Here is a 20,633-nt window from a genome sequence, read left to right on the forward strand (position 1 = left end):
CAAGAGGGAAAATCTGCTTTGTGTCCCTTTCCTGGGTTCTGGTGGTTTGCTGGCAATCTGCAGGGTTCCTTGGTTTATACAAACATCACCCTGACCTCTTCATCTTGACGTGATGTTCTCCCCAGGTGCATGTCTGTGTCTCAGTTTCCCCTTTTAGTAAGGACACTAGTCATATTGGCTAGCTCTGTCCCAATGACCTCATTCAACTTGATCAGCTGCAAAGATCGTATTTCCAAACAAGGCACCAGGTACCTTATTCACAGGTACCAGGGGCTAGGACTTACCATCTCTTTGGGGGATATAGCTCAACTCATAGCAATGGACATAGAGTAAGAGGCTGAGTCTGGTTTAACCACCTTCTTCTGTAATTAGAGTCTTGAAGCGTGGTGTCAGAGGCTGACTTTGAAGTCCTCCTCTTGTTCCAGCCCACAACTGTTCCTGGGGTGCCCACCTGTTTCTACGACACCATCCCTAATTATACTGCCAGCAACATTCAGTACCTGCCCACGGGCATCACTGTAGACCTCACCCACCTGACAGCCTCGGAAGCTGCACAAGCCACGGTGCCACCACCATCATCACGGGACAAGCTACCCCCACCTGCAGCCGCAGCGAAGGCCAGCTCTGCCTCCGACACTCTCTCTGCAGCCATCGGCTTCCTCCGCCTGAGTGTGATCTACCACACAGAGAACCTGCTGCAGTTCAAGGTAACCCTGTGTCTCCATGGTGGGAATTCTTAGCTGACAGCTCCATGCAGCTGGAAGACGTTGAAACAGCTTTAATCCAACTCCCTCATTTTACAAGTGGGGCTGCTGAGGCCCCAGGAGGTGAAGATCAGAAAGTTAGGAGAGAGTTGGGGTGGGATGTAACCTCAGATCACTGGGGGTGGTAATTTCTTTTAACAGTGAGTACTCTAAGTCGTGAATATCCTCAAAGAGTCCTTCTTTAGCCCTGAGAAAAGTGTGTCTGCTGTGTGGTAAGTAATTTAAGTGGCAACAACCCACTCTGACATCAGGGTTATTTCTCTAGCGTGGTTCTCAAGCTTTAGCACCTGCACCTGTATCAGAATCACCTGCTGATCTTGTTAAAAGATGGCTGGCCTGACCCCCCAAAGTTTCCAACCCGAGGATCTGCACTGCTAGCAAGTTTCCAGGCGGTGCTGATGCTGTAACTTCAGGGGCCACCCTTGGAGACCCACTCAGTTCAGTCACTTGGTCGTGTCCAACTCTTTGCAACTCCATGGGCTGCAGCACACCAGGCTCCCCTGTCCATCCCAACTCCTGGAGCTTGCTTAAACTCATGTCCATTGTGTCGGTGATGCCATCCAACCATCTCATCCTCTATCGTCCCCTTCTTCTCCCGCCCTCAATCTTTTCCAGCATCAGGCTCTTTTCCAGTGAGTCAGCTCTCCACATCAGGTGGCCAAAGTACTGGAGCTTCAGCTTCAGCATCAGTCCTTCCAATGAACACTCAGGCCTGATCTCCTTTAGGATGGACTGGTTGGATCTCCTTGCAGTCCAAGGGCCTCTCACATGTTTTCTCTCTGCTCTAATAGAAATGCAGTCTGAACCACAGGTCTTCAGTGCCTCACGTGGGGTCTTTTCTTGCAGTACATGGACTCTCTAGTTGTGGTACAGGGGCTTAACTCCATGACCGAGGAAGGAACCCACATCCCCTGCATTGCAAGGCAGATTCTTAACCCCTGGACCACCAGGGAAGTCCCCACGTGTTTTCTAATAACCATAGTTTTAAAAACGTATTTGGGAAAAAATTAATGAAAGTTATTTTAGTGCCATTTTATTTAACCAATATGTTAAAATATTATCATATCACCATGTGATCCAAACACAATTTAACCATACTAGGTCTTCAAAATTGGCTGTGTATTTTGTACTCATAGGGAGTCTCAATTCAGACAGCACATTCACCTGCTTCATGGCCACATGTGGTGGGTACCTCCTTGGATATGTCAGCTCTAGATGTTGCTTTTCACACTCTAGTGTTTGATGAGTCACCTCAGAGATCTTACGAAAATGAAGAGCCAGATTCAGAAAGTCTGGGGTGAGGCTGAGATTCTGTGGTCTTAACAAGTTCCCTGGTGATCCTGCTTAACATTGTGAAACATTGTGAAAGCTGCTTTTGGCCTGACAAACACAATATTAAGAAGTAAAGCTTTAGAGAACACTTGTCTGAAACAGGAGGGAAGGGGACAGGGCACGAGAGAATAATAAAACCTGAGGAAAGGACATAAACTGATTAGATCCAAATGGGTCCAAAATGGCGGACAAGTCAATTTCCACTAGACTTTGAGCCTCTTGATCCTCAATAAAGGATCAGTGTAAAGCCAAATGACACGCCCACAGGCACCATGACAATTCTGAGGCTGACTCTAAAGGGCTGAAAAGTGGGCAGTGGCTCAATTCATGGAAATCCCTGCCCATCTCCTGAAATAGTTGGAATAATTCCTCCCATTCATTAGCCTATGAAATTACCCAACCCATAAAAACTAACCATGCCATATTTTGAAGTGGTTCTTGCCTTCAGAGCTGGCCCACACTCTGTCTGTGAAGTGTGTTTCTCTCTAAATAAATCCACTTCTTACCTATCAAGAAAAGAGACTTGTCTGAAGTGTAAAAAGTTGGCTAATAGTATGATAAGGAAGAGGATGCTTGCTCATCCTGGCAGTACTCCAGGGCCTCCAACGACACTCTTCCCTTCTCTCATTTTTCCCACACATCATACCTGTCAGGTGAATAGGAACAAGCAGTGGGTATAAGAGAGCCATCTTAGGGATGGAAAAACTGTACAACATCTGGAAGTTCCACCAGTAAGACGACCTCAGTGTCCATAAATAAATTCAATTCTCTAACTTCTAACATATACTTCCATGCTCACACATAAGGTACTGTATACACATGCATGTTCCCATACCACACCCTCATAAACACACACACATACATACATTCTATCCATGAGATTCTATACCCTTATATCACAAAGTTTTTAGAAGTGTCCTTGCTGACTTTGAATAGGTCATATTGAGGCATTTTTGGAGTTCAGGCTCCATATTGGGCACAGTAGGTGGGTAGGCCTCACACGTGTTTGTTTCAGGATATTTGATGCCTCCTGTTATGTTCAGACCAGCCAGAAAATATGGAAACTGAATTGTATTTGATATAAGCTGGCACAAGGAATTGTAGGCCTGAGATTCCATGAAGAAGCTTCCTTCTCTCTTCTTGGCAGATCTATGATCCCACTAATAAAAGGTACGAGGTCCCAGTGCCTCTGAACACCCCTTCGTCTCCAGTGGGCTCCCCTGAAAACCGTCTGTATGAAGTCAAGATTCAGAACAATCCTTTTGGGATCCAGATTCGAAGAAAAAGCTCCAGAACTGTGATGTAAGCACTCTTTATTTGGTTCTAATTAGAGTGGTTCTAGATCTAATTATAGTGGCTCTCATGAATGCAAGTGAAATATTAATTTTAGAGACTCTATGTCAATATGTTCAATGAAGAATGTATCTATTTCCCCTACTTCAATAAGGATTTAATTTTCCATTAGTCCTTAACAGGAAAAATAAATCAACCAAAGGTTTACGAAAGCTAATTAAGTGGTGTTTGTTTTTAGAGAAAGGAAAATACATGTTCTATTCTTTGTTCCTGTTAAGTAGGACAGGAAACTCTATTTAATAAGTATGACATAACCCGTGATAGAAATCAGTTCTATATACTCTCATTAAGAAATAATAACATCCATGGCTGATTCATGTCAATGTATGACAAAACCCACTGAAATGTTGTGAAGTAATTAGCCTCCAACTAATAAAAAAAAAAAAAGAAATAATAACAGAAGAGTCAGGAGAGAAGGACAAAGTTTACTGAGGAGGGCAAAGTGGCTTCTTACAGTCTTTGCTTCTATTGACATTCGAAACTCAAAGCCTCTTCACAGTGGTAAGCATGAAAGGAGCTGTCATCTCTCATCCCTTGTCCTGCTGCTGAGTGGACTGGAGTGAAGGTCTGGATTTTGCTTGGGGCTGAGGTTCCCCATCCATGTAGAAATCATGACCTGGGTGCACATGTGTGCTGTCAGCTCTCTCTGACTGTATGTCTGACTTTCTGTCTGTTCCCTTCTTTGGTAAGAAGTTCTTTGGCCAATCCAGAAAACCATTCTAAGAGTATCACATTTTCCACAGAAAAATGTGCTTCTATCTTATCCATTCATTCATGCATTTATTCAAGCTGATATGTTGGGCAAGGAGACGTAGAAATACAGAGATGAGGGTGATGTGGTCCTTGTGGTCCAGGAACCCAGGACCCAGTAAAGGAATTCTCAGCATTGCAGAAGACAGATAACAAATAAAGATGCCAGCACGGACCCTTGGCAGTGAGTTACGGCCATTGTTATGACCGGGGTCATCTCACAGTATTTGAGCATGGATTCAGATATTCAGCCACTCAGGAGGCTTCGGAATTGATCCCCATGGAGCCCATGTTTGCGCTGGCCTATGCCCAGCTCTGAACCAAGGTCTGCTCTCGTGTTGCAGTTGGGACTCTCAGCTCCCTGGCTTCACCTTCAGGGACATGTTCCTTTCCATCTCCACACGCCTCCCCTCTGAGTACCTCTATGGCTTTGGGGAAACTGAGCACACAGCTTTCAGAAGAAACATAAGCTGGCACACTTGGGGGATGTTTGCCCGAGATGAGCCACCCGCGGTAAGCACAGACCAAAATCATCAATATTTTTACTCTATGTAAATTTAGTTTAATCCCTGTATATTCTGCTCTCAGATGAAATACACCATATTTAAGGTTCTCCTTCCTTTCTGTCCCTAAACTACCTATTTATATATATATTTCCTGTGGACTATGGATTTTATTTATTTCATAAACTCTTATTTAATATGTTCTACATGTCGGGCACACATAGAATGAGACAGTGTCTTATTAAAACACTGCCTTTTTCTCCAGATGCTTATAAACTAGTAAAAGAGAGAAAGAGAGTGAGGCAGAAATAATGGTAATGTGGTGTAACCAGTGCTGCAATAGATTTGTATAGTAATAAACAAGGAAGGCATAGGGGGAGAGGGCACTTAGGTTTTCACCTGGGATGGAAGGAAGGGTCAAGGAAGTCTTCACGAGAGACATGACATTGTACTGAACCTGCAATACTGCACAGGAGTTTGCTGTTTGGGTTATGCTGTGAAAATGGTTTCTTGGATTTTCTCTTCTTGATTACCCTCCTGCTCGTCCCACAACCCTCCTAGTATAAGAAGAACTCCTATGGTGTCCACCCCTACTACATGGCCCTGGAGGAGGATGGCAGTGCGCACGGAGTGCTTCTGCTGAATAGCAATGCCATGGGTAAGACAGACACACAATCCCTGGGTACCACCAGAAACATCTGGGACCGCTTTCGGCGATCTGGAACATCAACAGAAATAAGGAAAGTCAAGGGCAAGGCAAATGAAACAGATAAACTCACCTACCATTCATTCATTTATTCAAGTTTTACTAAGAGCACTAGGCCAGGTATAAGGGGTACAATTTTCACTAAACACAGAGCCTATCTTGTATGATCCTATTTTACTGTACACTTTAGCTCTTTTTCACAAAGTGATGTAAGATGTTGAGGCTGAGATTATGTTTGAGGTACCTGAATATCCCTCTCTGATTCTACTTTATGGGAAATGGCTTATTAGAGGAGGTGGTCATTAAAATAAGAACGTAAGAAAGTGAAAATAGCGAAATTTAGGGCAGATTCCCTGGCTGGGAGATTTATAGTTCCAAGAATACTCCTCACCTTCTTTTTTTTTTTTTAAACAGATGTGACATTCCAGCCTACTCCTGCCCTGACATACCGCACCACAGGAGGCATTTTGGACTTTTATATGGTTTTGGGGCCAACCCCTGAGCTTGTAACTCAGCAATACACTGAGGTTGGAAGTCATTCTACCCATCAATATGTCATCCAATGTTTGCTGGGTATTGCCTTGTTCTTAGCACTGAGAAAGGCCATTTTTCCCCCCTTAAGGCCCTTAGATGTCCCTACTACATTATTGCTGTCTTTTCTGAAAGTCAGGAGTTAGTGTTTAGGGGCTCAAGAGGCATATTGATATCCCATACTTCTCTTAACTATTTGCCTTCCTGAGAATTTCAAATCAGTGATAATCACTGAGTTCTCAGGTTTCCTAGAGTGGTTACTGTTTATAGAGAGACTTTCTATCATTCTGTATCTCTATAGTTAATCCATATTTATTTGACTTTCTTATTTTTCTTGAGTGAAGCCTCTTAGATGAGACAGCTTCACAAAAGAGCTCAAGTTGCTTCAAGTAAAAGTCAATCATCTTTTCTTCCCAAAGAAATTTACTTGAATCTATTTTTCTTTTTTATTTTAGTTGATTGGTCGGCCAGCAATGATTCCCTACTGGGCCTTGGGATTCCAGCTGAGTCGCTATGGATACCAGGATGATTATGAAATCTCCAGTTTGTATGATGCAATGATGGCTGCTCAGATTCCCTACGTATGATACCCTCATTCAGTCTGTGGTTTAATTAGTGGTGGGAATTTGTGGCTAAGTATAGATTGGAAAATCTTCATAGAAATTCATTCAAGTAGTGATGACTACTTCAGCATGAAGAAAATGTAGCTGTGGATCTAGAAAACATTACCTTTTAAGTTTATTTCAGGCAACCCTTTAAAATCAAGGGTTGCAAACTGAGAGTTGCATAAATCCTTCAGCAGTTTGAGGGATGCTTGGGGGATACTGTTCCTGCCTCTTGCCAGGAATATCCTGCAGTAGCCGTGGCCGGACTTTGAGACATGACTTTTAGGACCTGAAAATCATCTCAAGATTATGAGCATTTTAGGAAACTGAACTGTGGCTATTCTTGGGGAGGGTGGATATAAAAGTACAATATGAATGAAACCAGTTAATAGTAAGCCTTCACTTTTTCTTAAACATACACATAGGCATATCCTACAACAACCTATCCCCTAGATAAAGCCCTAGAAGTGCAGTCATTTGCTGTCAACAGGCAGAACTCCATAAATAGCATGCTCTTTATCCTCCTGTAATGATCAGTTTCTCATCACGCAGTTGTTTTGCTCTCAATTCACCTCCTGAGGTTTTGGAGGACAATTAATGATTGACAGCTGAGAATAAAATAAAGCATACGATATTCTCATCAAAGATAATTTGAAACATTCATCCAGGCTTAATTTTTCTTTTTATAGACTGCTATTCTAGATACTTATTAAACATAAATTAGAAAAGATAGGAAAATTAAAAGATTTAAAAAATCCATGGGTTTACCTCACAGAGACAATTAATGTTAATAATGTGTTGATTCATTCTTTCTGAGTTTTGGCTTATGAACAAATCTCTCCTCCCTCGAACAACTTTTACTTAAAGTCTTAAGGCAATTCAGGTGATTATCACTTTCAGGCTAGAAAGAATCATCGTCTCCCCACCAGAAACTGAATATTAACCACTTGATGTCATTATTCAACAATCAAGGATTAAGTGAATTTCATGTGCAGAAACCTGAGTTGGTGCTTTATAGAGAAGAGGGAAGACAAGGTTCTCACTCCAAGGCTCAGCCAGTCAAATGAGAGTGGCAGGAATAAATATATTCTAGAAAACTATAAAATAATGTAGTTCTAAATGTGAATAGGAGAAGGCAATGGCAACCCACTCCAGTACTCTTGCCTGGAAAATCCCATAGACGGAGAAACCTGGTAGGCTGCAGTCCTTGGGGTTTCGAAGAGTCGGACACGACTGAGCGACTTCACTTTCACTTTTCACTTTTAGGCATTGGAGAAGGAAATGGCAACCCACTCCAGTGTTCTTGCCTGGAGAATCCCAGGGACGGGGGAGCCTGGTGGGCTGCTGTCTATGGGGTCGCCCAGAGTCGGACACGACTGAAGCGACTTAGCAGCAGTAGCAGCAAATGTGAATAAATTCAGTCAGTTTTACTGGAGGGGGGAAAAGACACAGATATACAATCTTTTGTTTCTCAGGCAAGTATGGCTTTCTACCCTTGAACATTCAACCAGCATTTTGTTTAATAGGCTCATTGGGCTTCAGATCTGAAGAATGGAAAAGACATAAATTGAGGGAAGGAAAGGGAGGAAATACAGTTGGAGGAGCAGAAAGAGAAAGAATGGGAACGGTGAGCTGGATGTAGGGATCAAAAAGCAATTTCAATCAGCAGAATTGAGAAGTCAGTCTAGGAGAGTAACAGATAAGAAGCTCAGGGAGGTCTGGTCTGGAGTCTGCAGGCAGTAGGACCGGAGCCTGGCTGAGCAGCTCAAGTGCCCCGAGGAGCTCCTGCTGCAGGGACTCAGGTATCCTGCTTGATTGCATCCACAGGATGTCCAGCATGTAGACATGGACTACATGGACCGGAAGCTGGACTTCACCCTCAGCCCCAGCTTTCAAAATCTTGGTCTCCTGATTGAGCAAATGAAGAAAAACGGCACGAGATTTGTTCTCGTTCTGGTAGGTGTTTAGAAAGACTAGATCCTGTTTTCTGCTTCTATAGTTCAAAACTAGTACCATTGAGGGAAACTGGATGAAAAATACAGAAGGCCTCCCTGAACATTTTTTGTAACTACTTATGAATCTATAATTTTTTAAAAAAAGTATTAAAAAGCAAATACACAAAGGAAGAATGAATGAAAATGGCCTTTAAAAGATGATGGATTGTAATATTTATTTTTCATAACTGCGTTATTGGGAGGTAATTTATTATTACATTCTTTCGGTAGAGTTAGAAACCTGAAATACTAGATAATAGCCAACAATACAATAGAGCGTGTAACACTAGATATAGCCTCCCCCCCCCCCCAAAAAAAAAAAAACAGTAAAGAAGAGAGAGAGTGTGTCTCACTGTTTCAGGCTATGGCTTGGAGAAAATAGCTGTATCCTAATCTCATTTTTCCCTTAGGGGCTCAAAAACCTCTTAAGTTACCATCACCAGTACTCAACAATGGTGAGGTTTAAGGGACTTATTTCTTCTAAATTAAATTCACAAACAACTGATTTAAGATCCAGAATATCAGTTTATTATTTCACATTGGGGGCTTACCAGGTGGTACAGTGATAAAGAATCTGCCTGCCAATGCAGGAGACAAGAGGCAATGATTCGATCCCTGGATCACGAAGATCCCCTGGAAGAGGAAATGGCAACTCACTTCAGTATTTTTGCCTGGGAAATTCCATGGGCCGAAGGAGCCTGGAAGGCTATATATAGTCCATGGGGTCACAAAAAGTTGGACTTGACTGAGCGACTGAGCACACATTTTACATTGGAAGCTGTTATCTTATCAAACACAGAAGTAGTTACCTACAAATGATCCTTCCTTCTAGCCTCCAGAAATTACAGCAATGTTTTTTGACTTTTGTTCATTCATTCATTCAAGTATTGACTAAACACTTGGTCTTTGAAAATCCCTCTTCTAAAAAATGTATTTATAATCTATGAGAATAAGATGTCCTTTTTCTTACAGGGATTTTATTCTATTAGAGGGAGACCCCCAATAAATAAACATTAAAAAAAGATAATTTCAGATAGGTAGTGACAATTTCTATGACAGTTGTGAAGTATGATGCTATTTAGAGAGCAGTTGAGTCAGGTATGGGATAGATTGAACAGGGAAGGGAACTTGAGATAGACAAGTTCGGTCACAGAATAGAAGAAAGGAATTTCATGTTCTTAAGGACTATTGCCATTACATTGTGGAAACATAATCAGTTAGACTTCTCCACTTGAGAGTAATGTTTTATTAACCTGGTTTATCTCCAGGAATTGTTTTCAAACATAAGCATACTTTTTTCCCTCAAGAATGTTATAGAGAGGGACTTCCCTGGTGGTCCAGTGGTTAAGACTCCACACTTCAACGCAGGGGGTGTGGGTTTGATCCCTGGCTGGGGAACTAAGATCCCACATGCCACATGTTGCAGTCAAAAAATAAATAAAATAATGTTACAGAGAAACATCAATATAGTTTTTAGCTCTCAATTATTCATGGGGGGTGTGTGTGCAGTGTGTTGTATTATTTCTCACCATTTTTTTCTGCACTGTGAATTGTTAAAAATTTAGAGAAGAGATTTCTTGGTGATGTTTTTCTCATGTCTGCTGTTTTCACCCTTTCATTGCAGGACCCAGCCATTTCTGGCAATGAGACCCAGTATCTCACATTCACCAGAGGGAAGGAAAGTGATGTGTTCATCAAATGGCCAGACAACAGCGATATTGTCTGGGGAAAGGTAAGATTTTGGATAAGGTGCCTGTAGTTAATCAGTGTCACAATTGATTAAAAGAGATGCAATAACTCTTGGCAAAATATATTGGGTAATTTATAAATTATGAATGAGTAGAAATCTGTCTGATACTGATTAGCTCAATAAACATTAATAAGGCTAAGGTTTCAGGTCTAATCCTCTAAAATATCAGTGAGCCTTGTTTTATTGTCTGGAAGTATTCCAATGACCCACCCCTTATATATGCCAACTGGTCATTTAACAAAGATAAAGAATCCCTTTGAAAAGGACTTTGAAATCTGTCTCTCAGTCACCTGCTCTCATCTTTGACCCAGGATGCTTAATCAGTATCTAACTAAATCACTGAATGCTATGAATTAATCTCCTCTTATCTCCTTTCATTCTCTTTTGTGGCGTCAATCCTCATACTCATTGTTTGATTCTTAGCAACAAGATTTTAAGTGGACTTCCTGACTCTGGATGACAGTAGCTCTTAGCCAGGGTTGCTCTGTAAATATCCCATGCTGTTTCATCTTGTTGTCAAAGTCTTGGCTCCCTGTCTACCAATGCCGAATAGAAATACAGAGACAACATTTGGAGGAAATAGAAAAGAGTAGCTTTATTATTTTTACCAGGCAAAAGAGAAAAACAGTGGACCAGTGATTCAATAATTGTACCTTGCTCTCTTAGGAATAGGGAGAGGTTTTATATCCTCTTGAATGTCTTGCATCTTTTTTCGTGCTGCAAAGTTTCAAATGGCCACAGCTGGCATCAGGCAACTCAGCAGCCAAGTCTGGTGTTCCTGAAGTTATCAACCCAGGACCTTCTTTCTGAAATGGAGAATGCTACAGGGAGTGTAGGAGAAGAATGCCAAGTATAGAATATAATCTACATGGAGTCAGAGAGCAATTAGCTTTGTGAAGGACAAGTCCAGCTACAAGTGTCTCTTAGTTCAGTTCAGTTCAGTTCAGTCACTCAGTTGTATCCAACTCTTTGCAACCCCATGGGCTGCAGCACGCCAGGCCTCTCTGTCCATCACAAACTCCCAGAGTTTACTCAACGCATGTCCATTGAGTCAGTGATGCCATCCAACCATCTCATCCTCTGTCGTCTCCTTCTCCTCCTGCTTTCAATATTTCCCAGCATCAGGGTCTTTTCCAATGAGTCAGCTCTTTGCATCAGATGGCCAAAGTATTGGAGTTTCAGCTTCAGCATCAGTCCTTCCAATGAATATTCAGGACTGATTTCCTTTAGGATGGACTGGTTGGATCTCCTTGTTGTCCAAGAAATTCTCAAGAGTCTTCTCCAACACCACAGTTCAAAAGCATCAATTCTTCAATGCTCAGCTTTCTTTATAGTCCAACTCTCACATCCAAACATGACCACTGGAAAAACCATCGCTTTAACTAGTTGGACCTTTGTTGGCAAAATAATGTCTCTGCTTTTTAATATGCTGTCTAGGTTGGTCATAACTTTTCTTCCAAGGAGTAAGCACCTTTTAATTTCATGGCTGCAGTCACCATCTGCAGTAATTTTGGAGCCCCCCCAAAACAAAGTCTGTCACTGTTTCCATTGTTTCCCCATCTATTTGCCATGAAGTGATGGGACTGGATGCCATGATCTTATTTTTCTGAATGTTGAGCTTTAAGCCAACTTTTTCACTCTCCTCTTTCACTTTCATCAAGAGGCTCTTTAGTTCTTCTTCGCTTTCTGCCATAAGTGTGGTGTCATCTGAATATCTGAGGTTACTGATATTTCTCCCAGCAATCTTGATTCCAGCTTGTGCTTCATCTATCCCAGCGTTTCTCATGATGCATTCTGCATGTAAGTTAAATAAGCAGGGTGACAATATACAGCCTTGACGTACTCCTTTTCCTATTTGGAACCAGTCTGTTGTTCCATGTCCAGTTCTAACTGCTGCTTCCTGCCCTGTATACAGGTTTCTCAAGAGTCTGTTAGTAGTAACAGCTAAAGAATAACCAAAACAACTGTAGGCCTATTTGGCTGGTATGTGCCAAAGGCTCCTCACTTGTTTATGTTTTGCTGCAACACTCTTGCTCTGGATTAATGCCCTGTTCAAGCTGGTTTTAGAAAAGGCAGAGGAACAATAAATCAAATTGCCAACATCTGCTGGGTCATTAAAAAAAAAAAAAAGAATTCCAGAAAAATATCTATTTCTACTTTATTGACTATGCCAAAGCCTTTGACTGTGTGGATCACAATAAACTGTGGAAAATTCTGAAGGAGATGGGAATACCAGACCACCTGATCTGCCTCTTGAGAAACCTGTATACAAGTCAGGAAGCAACAGTTAGAACTGGACATGGAACAACACACTGGTTCCAAATAGGAAAAGGAGTACGTCAAGGCTGTATATTGTCACCCTGCTTATTTAACTTATATGCAGAGTACATCATGAGAAACGCTGGGCTGGAAGAAGCACAAGCTGGAATCAAGATTGCTTGGAGAAATATCAATAACCTCAGATATGCAGATGATACCACCTTTATGGCAGAAAGCGAAGAGGAACTAAAGAGCCTCTTGATGAAAGTGAAAGAGGAGAGTGAAAAAGTTGACTTAAAGCTCAACATTCAGAAAAATAAGATCATGGCATCTGGTCCCATCACTTCATGGCAAATAGATGGGGAAACAGTGGAAATAGTGGCTCACTTTATTTTGGGGGGCTCCAAAATCACTGCAGATAGTGATTGCAGCCATGAAACTAAAAGACACTTACTCCTTTGAAGGAAAGTTATGACCAACCTGGACAGCATATTAAAAAGCAGAGACATTACTTTGTCCACAAAGGTCCATCTAGTCAAGACTATGGTTTTTCCAGTGGTCATGTTTGGATGTGAGAGTTGGACTATAAAGAAAGCTGAGCACTGAAGAATTGATGCTTTTGAACTGTGGTGTTGGAGAAGACTCTTGAGAGTCCCTTGGACTGCAAGGAGATCCAACCAGTCCATCCTAAAGGAGATCAGTCCTAGGTGTTCATTGGAAGGACTGATGTTGAAGCTGAAACTCCAATACTTTGGCCACCTAATGCGAAGAGCTGTCTCATTTGCAAATACCCTAATGCTGGAAAGGTTTGGGGGCAGGAGGAGAAGGGGATGACAGAGGATGAGATGGTTGGATGGCATCACCAACTCAATGAACATGGTTTTGGGTAAACTCCGGGAGTTGGTGATGGACAGGGGAGCTGGGTGTACTGCAGTTCATGGGATCGCAAAGAGTCGGACACGACTGAACGAATGAACTGAATTGAATGGCCTGTTTAAGTGCCTTTGAATGTTTCCTTCCCAACTTACCCAAATAATACCTGCACTTCAAGGCCAACTTAAATATTCACTCTTAGAGAGCATCCAAAGACCAGCTTTGTTCTCCCTTTTGTATATTGCAACTCGCTTATGTTCCATCTGTGAACTTGGAGAAAACAAGGACTGTTTCTTACTTAAGGCTCAGCAGATACAGATTATAGAAGTGAGCCTGGCATATAGTAAATGTTCAGTATTTGTTGAATGAATGAATCAATGTATGTAGTTGAAAAGTGAAAGTGAAGTCACTCAGTCGTGTCTGACTCTTTGTGACCCCATGAACTATAACCCATCAGGTTCCTCTGTCCATGGGGTTTTTCAGGCAAGAATACTGGAGTGAGTTGCCATTTCCTTCTCCAGGAGATCTTCCCAACCCAGTGACTGAACCCGGGTCTCCCGAATTGTAGGCAGACGCTTTACCGTCTGAACCACCAAGGAAGTCCAAAATGTATACAGTTAATGTCCTTCTGATTATAGATGAAATTGGTTGATACTATGAATTTTTTAATGCTGTGTATACTTGGTAAGTTGTGATACTGCTTAAAAGCATTGAGGTTAAGTGTATGGGTTGTGAACAGAAATCAATCTTATTCCTTTAGAGTCACGCTTAATATGTATTTTTTATAAGAGGAAATTTGTTACAAGTCTGTGATAGGCAGGTCGGTGAAAAAATCATCATTTGCCAAGTGATTGTACAGAGGATGTGCTTAGAAGGGATTTAGTTAATAACATTCAAAAGTAAAATTTTGAAAACTGATGGAATGAATCAAGAGATCCCAACCTATTTTCACCTAACAAAATTCCATATATTCAGACTTTGCAATTTAATTAATGGCAAATATCCCCTGGAATTATATGGAGATGCATGTCATTAGAGTCTAACATGTGAAACATCTCATGGTTTGTGTGCAATGCCTTTTAAAGGTTTTAATTTTTCTTTTTCTTTTTCTAGGTTTGGCCAGATCTGCCCAACGTGAATGTGAATGGGTCCCTTGATCACGAAACTCAGGTTAAGGTACAGTGACACACAGATTTTTGTCTACATGCTTCTAAACATCTGGATACTTAAGAGTTTTACCCTGAGGTTTGGTTAAGTAGCTCTGAGTTGAGTGTACTTGTCAACAAGTAGTTTTCTGGAAGCAAAATTTTCTGCAAATGGAAAACCCAACAGGCAGCTAAACTGGAATTGTATAGAAGGAAATTATATATGAAATACCTTTACCTGTGCATCTTCAATGGGTTGTATTTTGTTTGAATTTAATGTTGGTTAAAAATAATGAAGGAAAGTCTGGAATCTTTTCACTGGAGGGGTTATGAACAGATTGGGTTTTAATTTGAATCATCTACATATAGAAGGAAGTGCTGGCCAGTTGAAACGAGCGGTGGCCTTGACTCAGCACTTGATGCCACATCAGTCTCGAGCACCCAGCATCCCACCCACACTGCAGCTCACGTTTCCCTACATGACTGATCTCCTTGATTTGGCCAGTGGGGGAAAAGCACTTGCGCTCTGAAGTTTGACTATTTAGACACTGATGGTTAGTTTTCCTGTTTATATGATGACATGCCTAATCATAAAGTGAATCCCATGTTTAAAATGGGACTTAAAGACTACCTAACCTTCTAGGAAAGGAGAGTATGGAGTCACCTTCCCCGGTGTGTGTGTGTCCGCAGTAAGCTGCGGCTGCAGCCACTGATGTGAAGTTAGGGCACACACCGAGTGGGCAGAGCCTTGCACAAATCCCTGCTTGTCTCCCCTTCCCGGTCCTCGCGCACCCCCGTCCCCCCACAGAAGAGCTGAGACCCCACATAAGAGCATGTGTCCTCCTTACAGCTGTACAAAGCCCACGTTGCTTTTCCTGACTTCTTGCGGAATAGCACGGCTGCCTGGTGGAAGAGGGAAATAGAAGAGCTCTACAGCAACCCTCGAGAGCCAGAGAAGAGCTTGAAGTTTGATGGATTGTGGATTGTAAGTCATCTTTTATGCCTTTCTTTGAAAACATTAGCAGTCGAAACACAGGAAGATAACTCGGAACCTACCAAAGCAGCAAGCTAGGGTGGGGGAGTGGACGAGAGGGATGCTATTATAGAGCTAAGGTGCTGGGAACACCGGGAAGAGCAGAGAGAATCGTACGTCTGCCCAGGGACATACTGCCTAGTGGAAGTTGGGGTCCCTGAAGGCGATGAGCCACCACTCAAGTCGCTGCTTGAAGAAGAAAGAGGGACACATGTCTGACTTCTCTTAGCTCCCACACTCTAACCTCTTGCCAGAGCTTCCCATTGGCCAGACCTACACAGAGGCCAGTGCTAAAGGAGCCCAAGAGCCCATCCTGTGATACAGGGCAGGGCCAGGGGTGGGCAAGGCATGGATCAGAGGCAACTGGCATCATCACAGGGCTGGGAAAACTCCAGCTTCAAAGGTCCATTCTGATGCTTGCTGTTGTTGGTGGTTGGGCTTAAGAGCAGGGCTTCCTGAGATGTCTCTGGGACACACATTCAAAGGCTCCTCTATTGGTGTTTCTCTACGAGTGGGAAGTATGTCAGTACCCCAGTTTCCTCCTCCACTGTGCATGGTCTGAGCTCCCAAGCATATTCCAGGTCAGCTCTGAAGAGCTTCTCCAGTCTGGGCCAGGCTGAAAGAAGCTTGCCATTGACCCAGAGACAAACCTCTCAGCCCACTGGCGGCCCTGGGACTGCCCTGGCCACCATCAGGATAGGCAGACCCAGGGCACGAAAGGACACAGATTAACCCAAACTGTGAAGAGATGGGGGAAGCCCTGAGCAACACAGATCCCAACAGCTCTGTGGTGTTTGTTCCACTGCGAGAAAGCTGTAGCTGAATAACTCCAGTAGCCGAGTCCTCCCAAACAGCCTGGCTTTGCATTTTAGTATGTCCTACTTAAGATCACCAGGGTCTTCCCTCGTGGCTCAGACAATAAAAATATCTGCCTGCAATGTGGAGACCTGGGTTCAATCCCCGGGTCAGGAAGATCCCAGGGAGAAGGGAATGGCAACCCACTCCAGTACTCTTGCCTGGAAAATTCCATGGATGGAGGAGCCTGGCTGGCTACAGTCCTTGGGGTCGCAAAGAGTCGGACATGACTGAGCAACTTCACTTTCACTTCCACTTAAGATCACTTAATATACAACATTTTAAGTTTTCCACTGATAATGTAGGCTGTGAATATTCACCTCAAGAACTGCTATTTCTTGCATTTAAGTAATAGACCCCTGAAAGTATTATTTGATTTCTAGATTTGTTTCTGAGTTACCTACAACTTTTTAGGACCGTATCTACTGAAAGTTAGAAAGTTAGAGATTTCTCCTGGTTTTAGGTCTATGCTGGTGTCAGAATCAATAGTCTAATAATGAGGAGATTGTAGTAACCATTAGCCATGGATAAAAAGTGAGTCATCCTTGCATAGAAAAGGTGGGCTTGTGTGGGGAGATGAATCAAAAGGAGATTTACTTAGGTCATGATTCCAGCCTAATTTCAGTATTTTGTCACTATAAGCCAATCCTCACAGGTCTAAAAATGCCAAGTGAACTAGAGGTTTAACACTCTTCTTAAACCAAAATGATTCCTTAGAATCCTTTGGGGTTGGTGCCTGAGATTACACAGAGTCGATGATGCAACCAGCTGGTGTGAGTTTGACCTCACTGCTGAGGGGCCAGTGTCATCTCCAGGAAGGGCCATGCTGCCTCTGACCCACGGAATTTTTTTTTTGTTATCTCATTGCAGAACATGAATGAACCATCGAACTTTGTGAATGGATCTGTCAGGGGCTGCAGCGATGAAATTCTTAATAATCCACCCTATGTGCCATGTATGTAAAATGATGTCTTCACCAAATTACTTCTCTGCTCAAAAGCCTTGCAAATTTTCCTGTTATTGTCAAAGTGAAGCCTAATTTTGGCAAGAGAACGCTTTTAAATCTGACATAAAATCTCAAATACAATAATTGAATAAGTGCAAATAAACAATTAATCAGGCATAGAAATAATAGCATGATGTGGTATGAAAGAAACGAAGCAATGATGTGCATCTGATTATAGTGATGAATATGAACTGATAACTGGCACTCCAAATCAACCCCTGCACACCACACTTACCACACATACACACCACATACTACACTGCACACACACCACACATGCACACACACACAGACATGTCACATACCACACACACCATACGTACATACCACATACTACACTGCACACACGCCACACATGCACACAGACATGTCACACACCACACACACCATACATACATGCCACACACTACACTGCACACACACCACACATGCACACACACAGACATGTCACACACCACACACACCACACATACATACCACATACTACACTGCACACACACCACACATGCACACAGACATGTCACACACCACACACACCATACATACATACCACACACTACACTGCACACACACCACACATGCACACACACAGACATGTCACACCACACACACCACACATACATACCACATACTACACATACACCACAAAGACACACATATACACATACCACACATGCACACACACGTGCACCCTACATAGACATTTCACTCTTTTGATTAGATGATGGAAATCTAGTTCCATCACTCCTTCTGCTCATGTTCACAGAACCTACATGAAAGATATTCCCTGTTTGTCCCGTGGTACAAACAAACAGAGTATCAATGGACCTTGGGTTTAAGGGTGTCTTAGGAGCTGAACACCTTACAAGTTGAACTCTTCCCTTACCTTGGACTCATACCTTACTTGAACTCTTGCCTAGGGAAGGAAGTGACTCACTTCAATAAGAGTACTGTCCCAGTAATTCGTGGACTCCACATTTCCTGAATTGTAGTCCACTGCTAGGCTTCCTATTGCTCACTAGCTCCTTCCTTCCTTCCTCTCTCCCTTCCTCCCTTCCTTTCTGCCTTTTTCTCCTTCTTTCCTTAATTTAGTATCTGTGTATCAGGTAAGTGATGACAAATCAGAAAGCTTTAGCCCTATTAGCGCCGTGATGAAATAGGACCTGTTCCCTTGAGAACATTGCCATCTAGTGGAAGAGACGATCATGACCACAAAGGGGTTTATTGAGTCCTACTGGGCTATGGCAGCCCCCTGTAAGCATTAGAGCTGGAGCGGAGCAGAAGGGTCCCCTTCCTGGCTCCATACCCTGTTCTTACCTTTCATTAATTAAGCAGCCACAGGACCCTGATAACAAAAACTTCTTGAAACTGGAGCTGTTATTGGTAGTGAGGTTGTTGGCTGAAGTCGAGAAATGCGAAGATGATGGGCATTTCTGGTGAATGCGCAAATCAGGTTCTGTAAGAATTAACTCTGCACTTCCTCCCAGACTTGGAGTCCCGGGGCCAGGGCCTGAGCAGCCAGACCCTGTGCATGGAGAGCCAGCAGGTGCTGCCCGACGGCTCGCCCGTGCGCCACTACGACGCGCACAGCCTCTACGGCTGGGCCCAGGCCAGACCCACGTACGAGTGAGTGTGCTTCTGTCGCCGGCCAGCAAGACGATTTTCCTCTCTTCCTATGGCTGTGAATGTCTAGAGTTCTGACATGGTCAATGACAAAGCTCTTTGCATCACGGGCATCCACCCTTACTCTGTGTGTGTGCTAGGTCACCCCAGTCATGTCCGACTCTGTGCAACCCTATGGACTGTAGCCCTCCAGGCTCCTCTGTCCATGGGGCTTCTCCAGGCAAGAAGACTGGAGTGGATTGCCAAGTCCCCCTTCAGGGGATCTTCCCGACCCAGGGATTGAACCTGCATCTTCCGTGATTCCTGCTTTGCAGGAGGATTCTTTACTGCTGAGCCACTGGGGATACCCCTGCCTTATTTCTTGCCTTCTTTCCCTCTCACTGGGGTGTGTGTATGTGTGCACATGTGCATGCGTGCCCACGCATCCTTGTCCATTTTTGGACTGATTTTAGTGGGAAATATTGGCAGTAACCTAAATGGATTAGTTTCTGCTATAGCTAGCTACTTTTCCTGACATCACTTACTGAATGCTTTATCTTTGCCTATCGATGTGATGCTTTCTTTAGCCAATATTTGGATTACATCATACACCAGCATCTGTCAATGGATTTTATCTTTTGATCCACTGATTTTCCTCTCATATCTTGTTTTTATTTTTGGGCTAAAACATCTTACAGAAGACTGACCTTCCATTGAGAAATATTTAAACATTTTTTATGTATATTTATCCCTCTGTGCAAAATTTTTCCTGCGTTTTGAGGATTAGCCTAGTAGAAGGCATATTATCAATGGGAGCTGTAGTCATATATACTTTTATTTGGGTACCAGATATACCTCTTTGCTCTTTAAATGACCGACAAATTATCTCTCTTCTTTGAGCCTCAGTTTCCTGACAGTAAAAGTAGGCCAGGGTTGTGAGACCATACACATGAACATGACCGGTACAATGCCTGGGATAGAGTAATTGTTCTGTGAATATCTGTCTTATACCTCACCCCAGCCCTCCTCATACCTAGAAGTAGACAGCTAATTAATTTTTTTAAGAAATCCACATGTTGTTAATCAACCATATTCCAAAATAAGATAAATTTTTTTAATTAAAAATTTTTTTAAAAGAAAAAGAAATCCATACTTTAGGTGACGCTCTATCTGCAAGTTGTTCTGCTGGGAAGCTGACTGGGACTCTCAGCATCACTTAAATAGCAGATAAAGCTCCTCAGCTGTCCAGCCTTAAATTCACCCTCGGCTCACCCCCTTGTCCCCCTCCGAGCAGAGCCGTGCGGGAGGTGACGGGACAGCGAGGGATCGTCATCACTCGCTCCACTTTCCCCTCTTCCGGCCGCTGGGGAGGACACCGGCTGGGCGACAACACGGCCGCGTGGGACCAGCTGAAGAAGTCGATCATTGGTGTGTGGGCTTTCCTGGGGCCTCTCCAGGTGGGGAGGGGGCTGGAGTGCTCTTCAGCAGGGTTGGTCGTGTCTAATTGTCATCCATGCAGTCAGTGAAAGCCACAGGAGCTGAGTACTCTGTGTGTGTGAGTTTTAATGCACA

At 43.0% G+C, this 20,633-nt stretch overlaps 1 protein-coding gene across 1 annotated transcript in view; it reads left to right on the plus strand.

Moving 5' to 3' along the window:
• Positions 1-20,633, plus strand: part of LOC136170352 (probable maltase-glucoamylase 2) — a 100,317-nt gene that overhangs the window by 47,689 nt on the left and 31,995 nt on the right. The window contains exons 25-38 of the mRNA XM_065938505.1: positions 426-563; positions 618-707; positions 3,244-3,398; positions 4,544-4,712; positions 5,264-5,360; positions 5,823-5,935; positions 6,395-6,520; positions 8,372-8,500; positions 10,163-10,270; positions 14,534-14,596; positions 15,416-15,550; positions 17,324-17,408; positions 18,947-19,085; positions 20,356-20,489. Coding sequence (XP_065794577.1) covers positions 426-563; positions 618-707; positions 3,244-3,398; positions 4,544-4,712; positions 5,264-5,360; positions 5,823-5,935; positions 6,395-6,520; positions 8,372-8,500; positions 10,163-10,270; positions 14,534-14,596; positions 15,416-15,550; positions 17,324-17,408; positions 18,947-19,085; positions 20,356-20,489 — 1,681 coding nt within the window. The remainder of the gene's footprint in view (positions 1-425; positions 564-617; positions 708-3,243; positions 3,399-4,543; positions 4,713-5,263; positions 5,361-5,822; positions 5,936-6,394; positions 6,521-8,371; positions 8,501-10,162; positions 10,271-14,533; positions 14,597-15,415; positions 15,551-17,323; positions 17,409-18,946; positions 19,086-20,355; positions 20,490-20,633) is intronic.

This window comes from Muntiacus reevesi, chromosome 6 (genome assembly GCF_963930625.1).
Source record: "Muntiacus reevesi chromosome 6, mMunRee1.1, whole genome shotgun sequence".
Classification (NCBI taxonomy): Eukaryota; Metazoa; Chordata; class Mammalia; order Artiodactyla; family Cervidae; genus Muntiacus; species Muntiacus reevesi.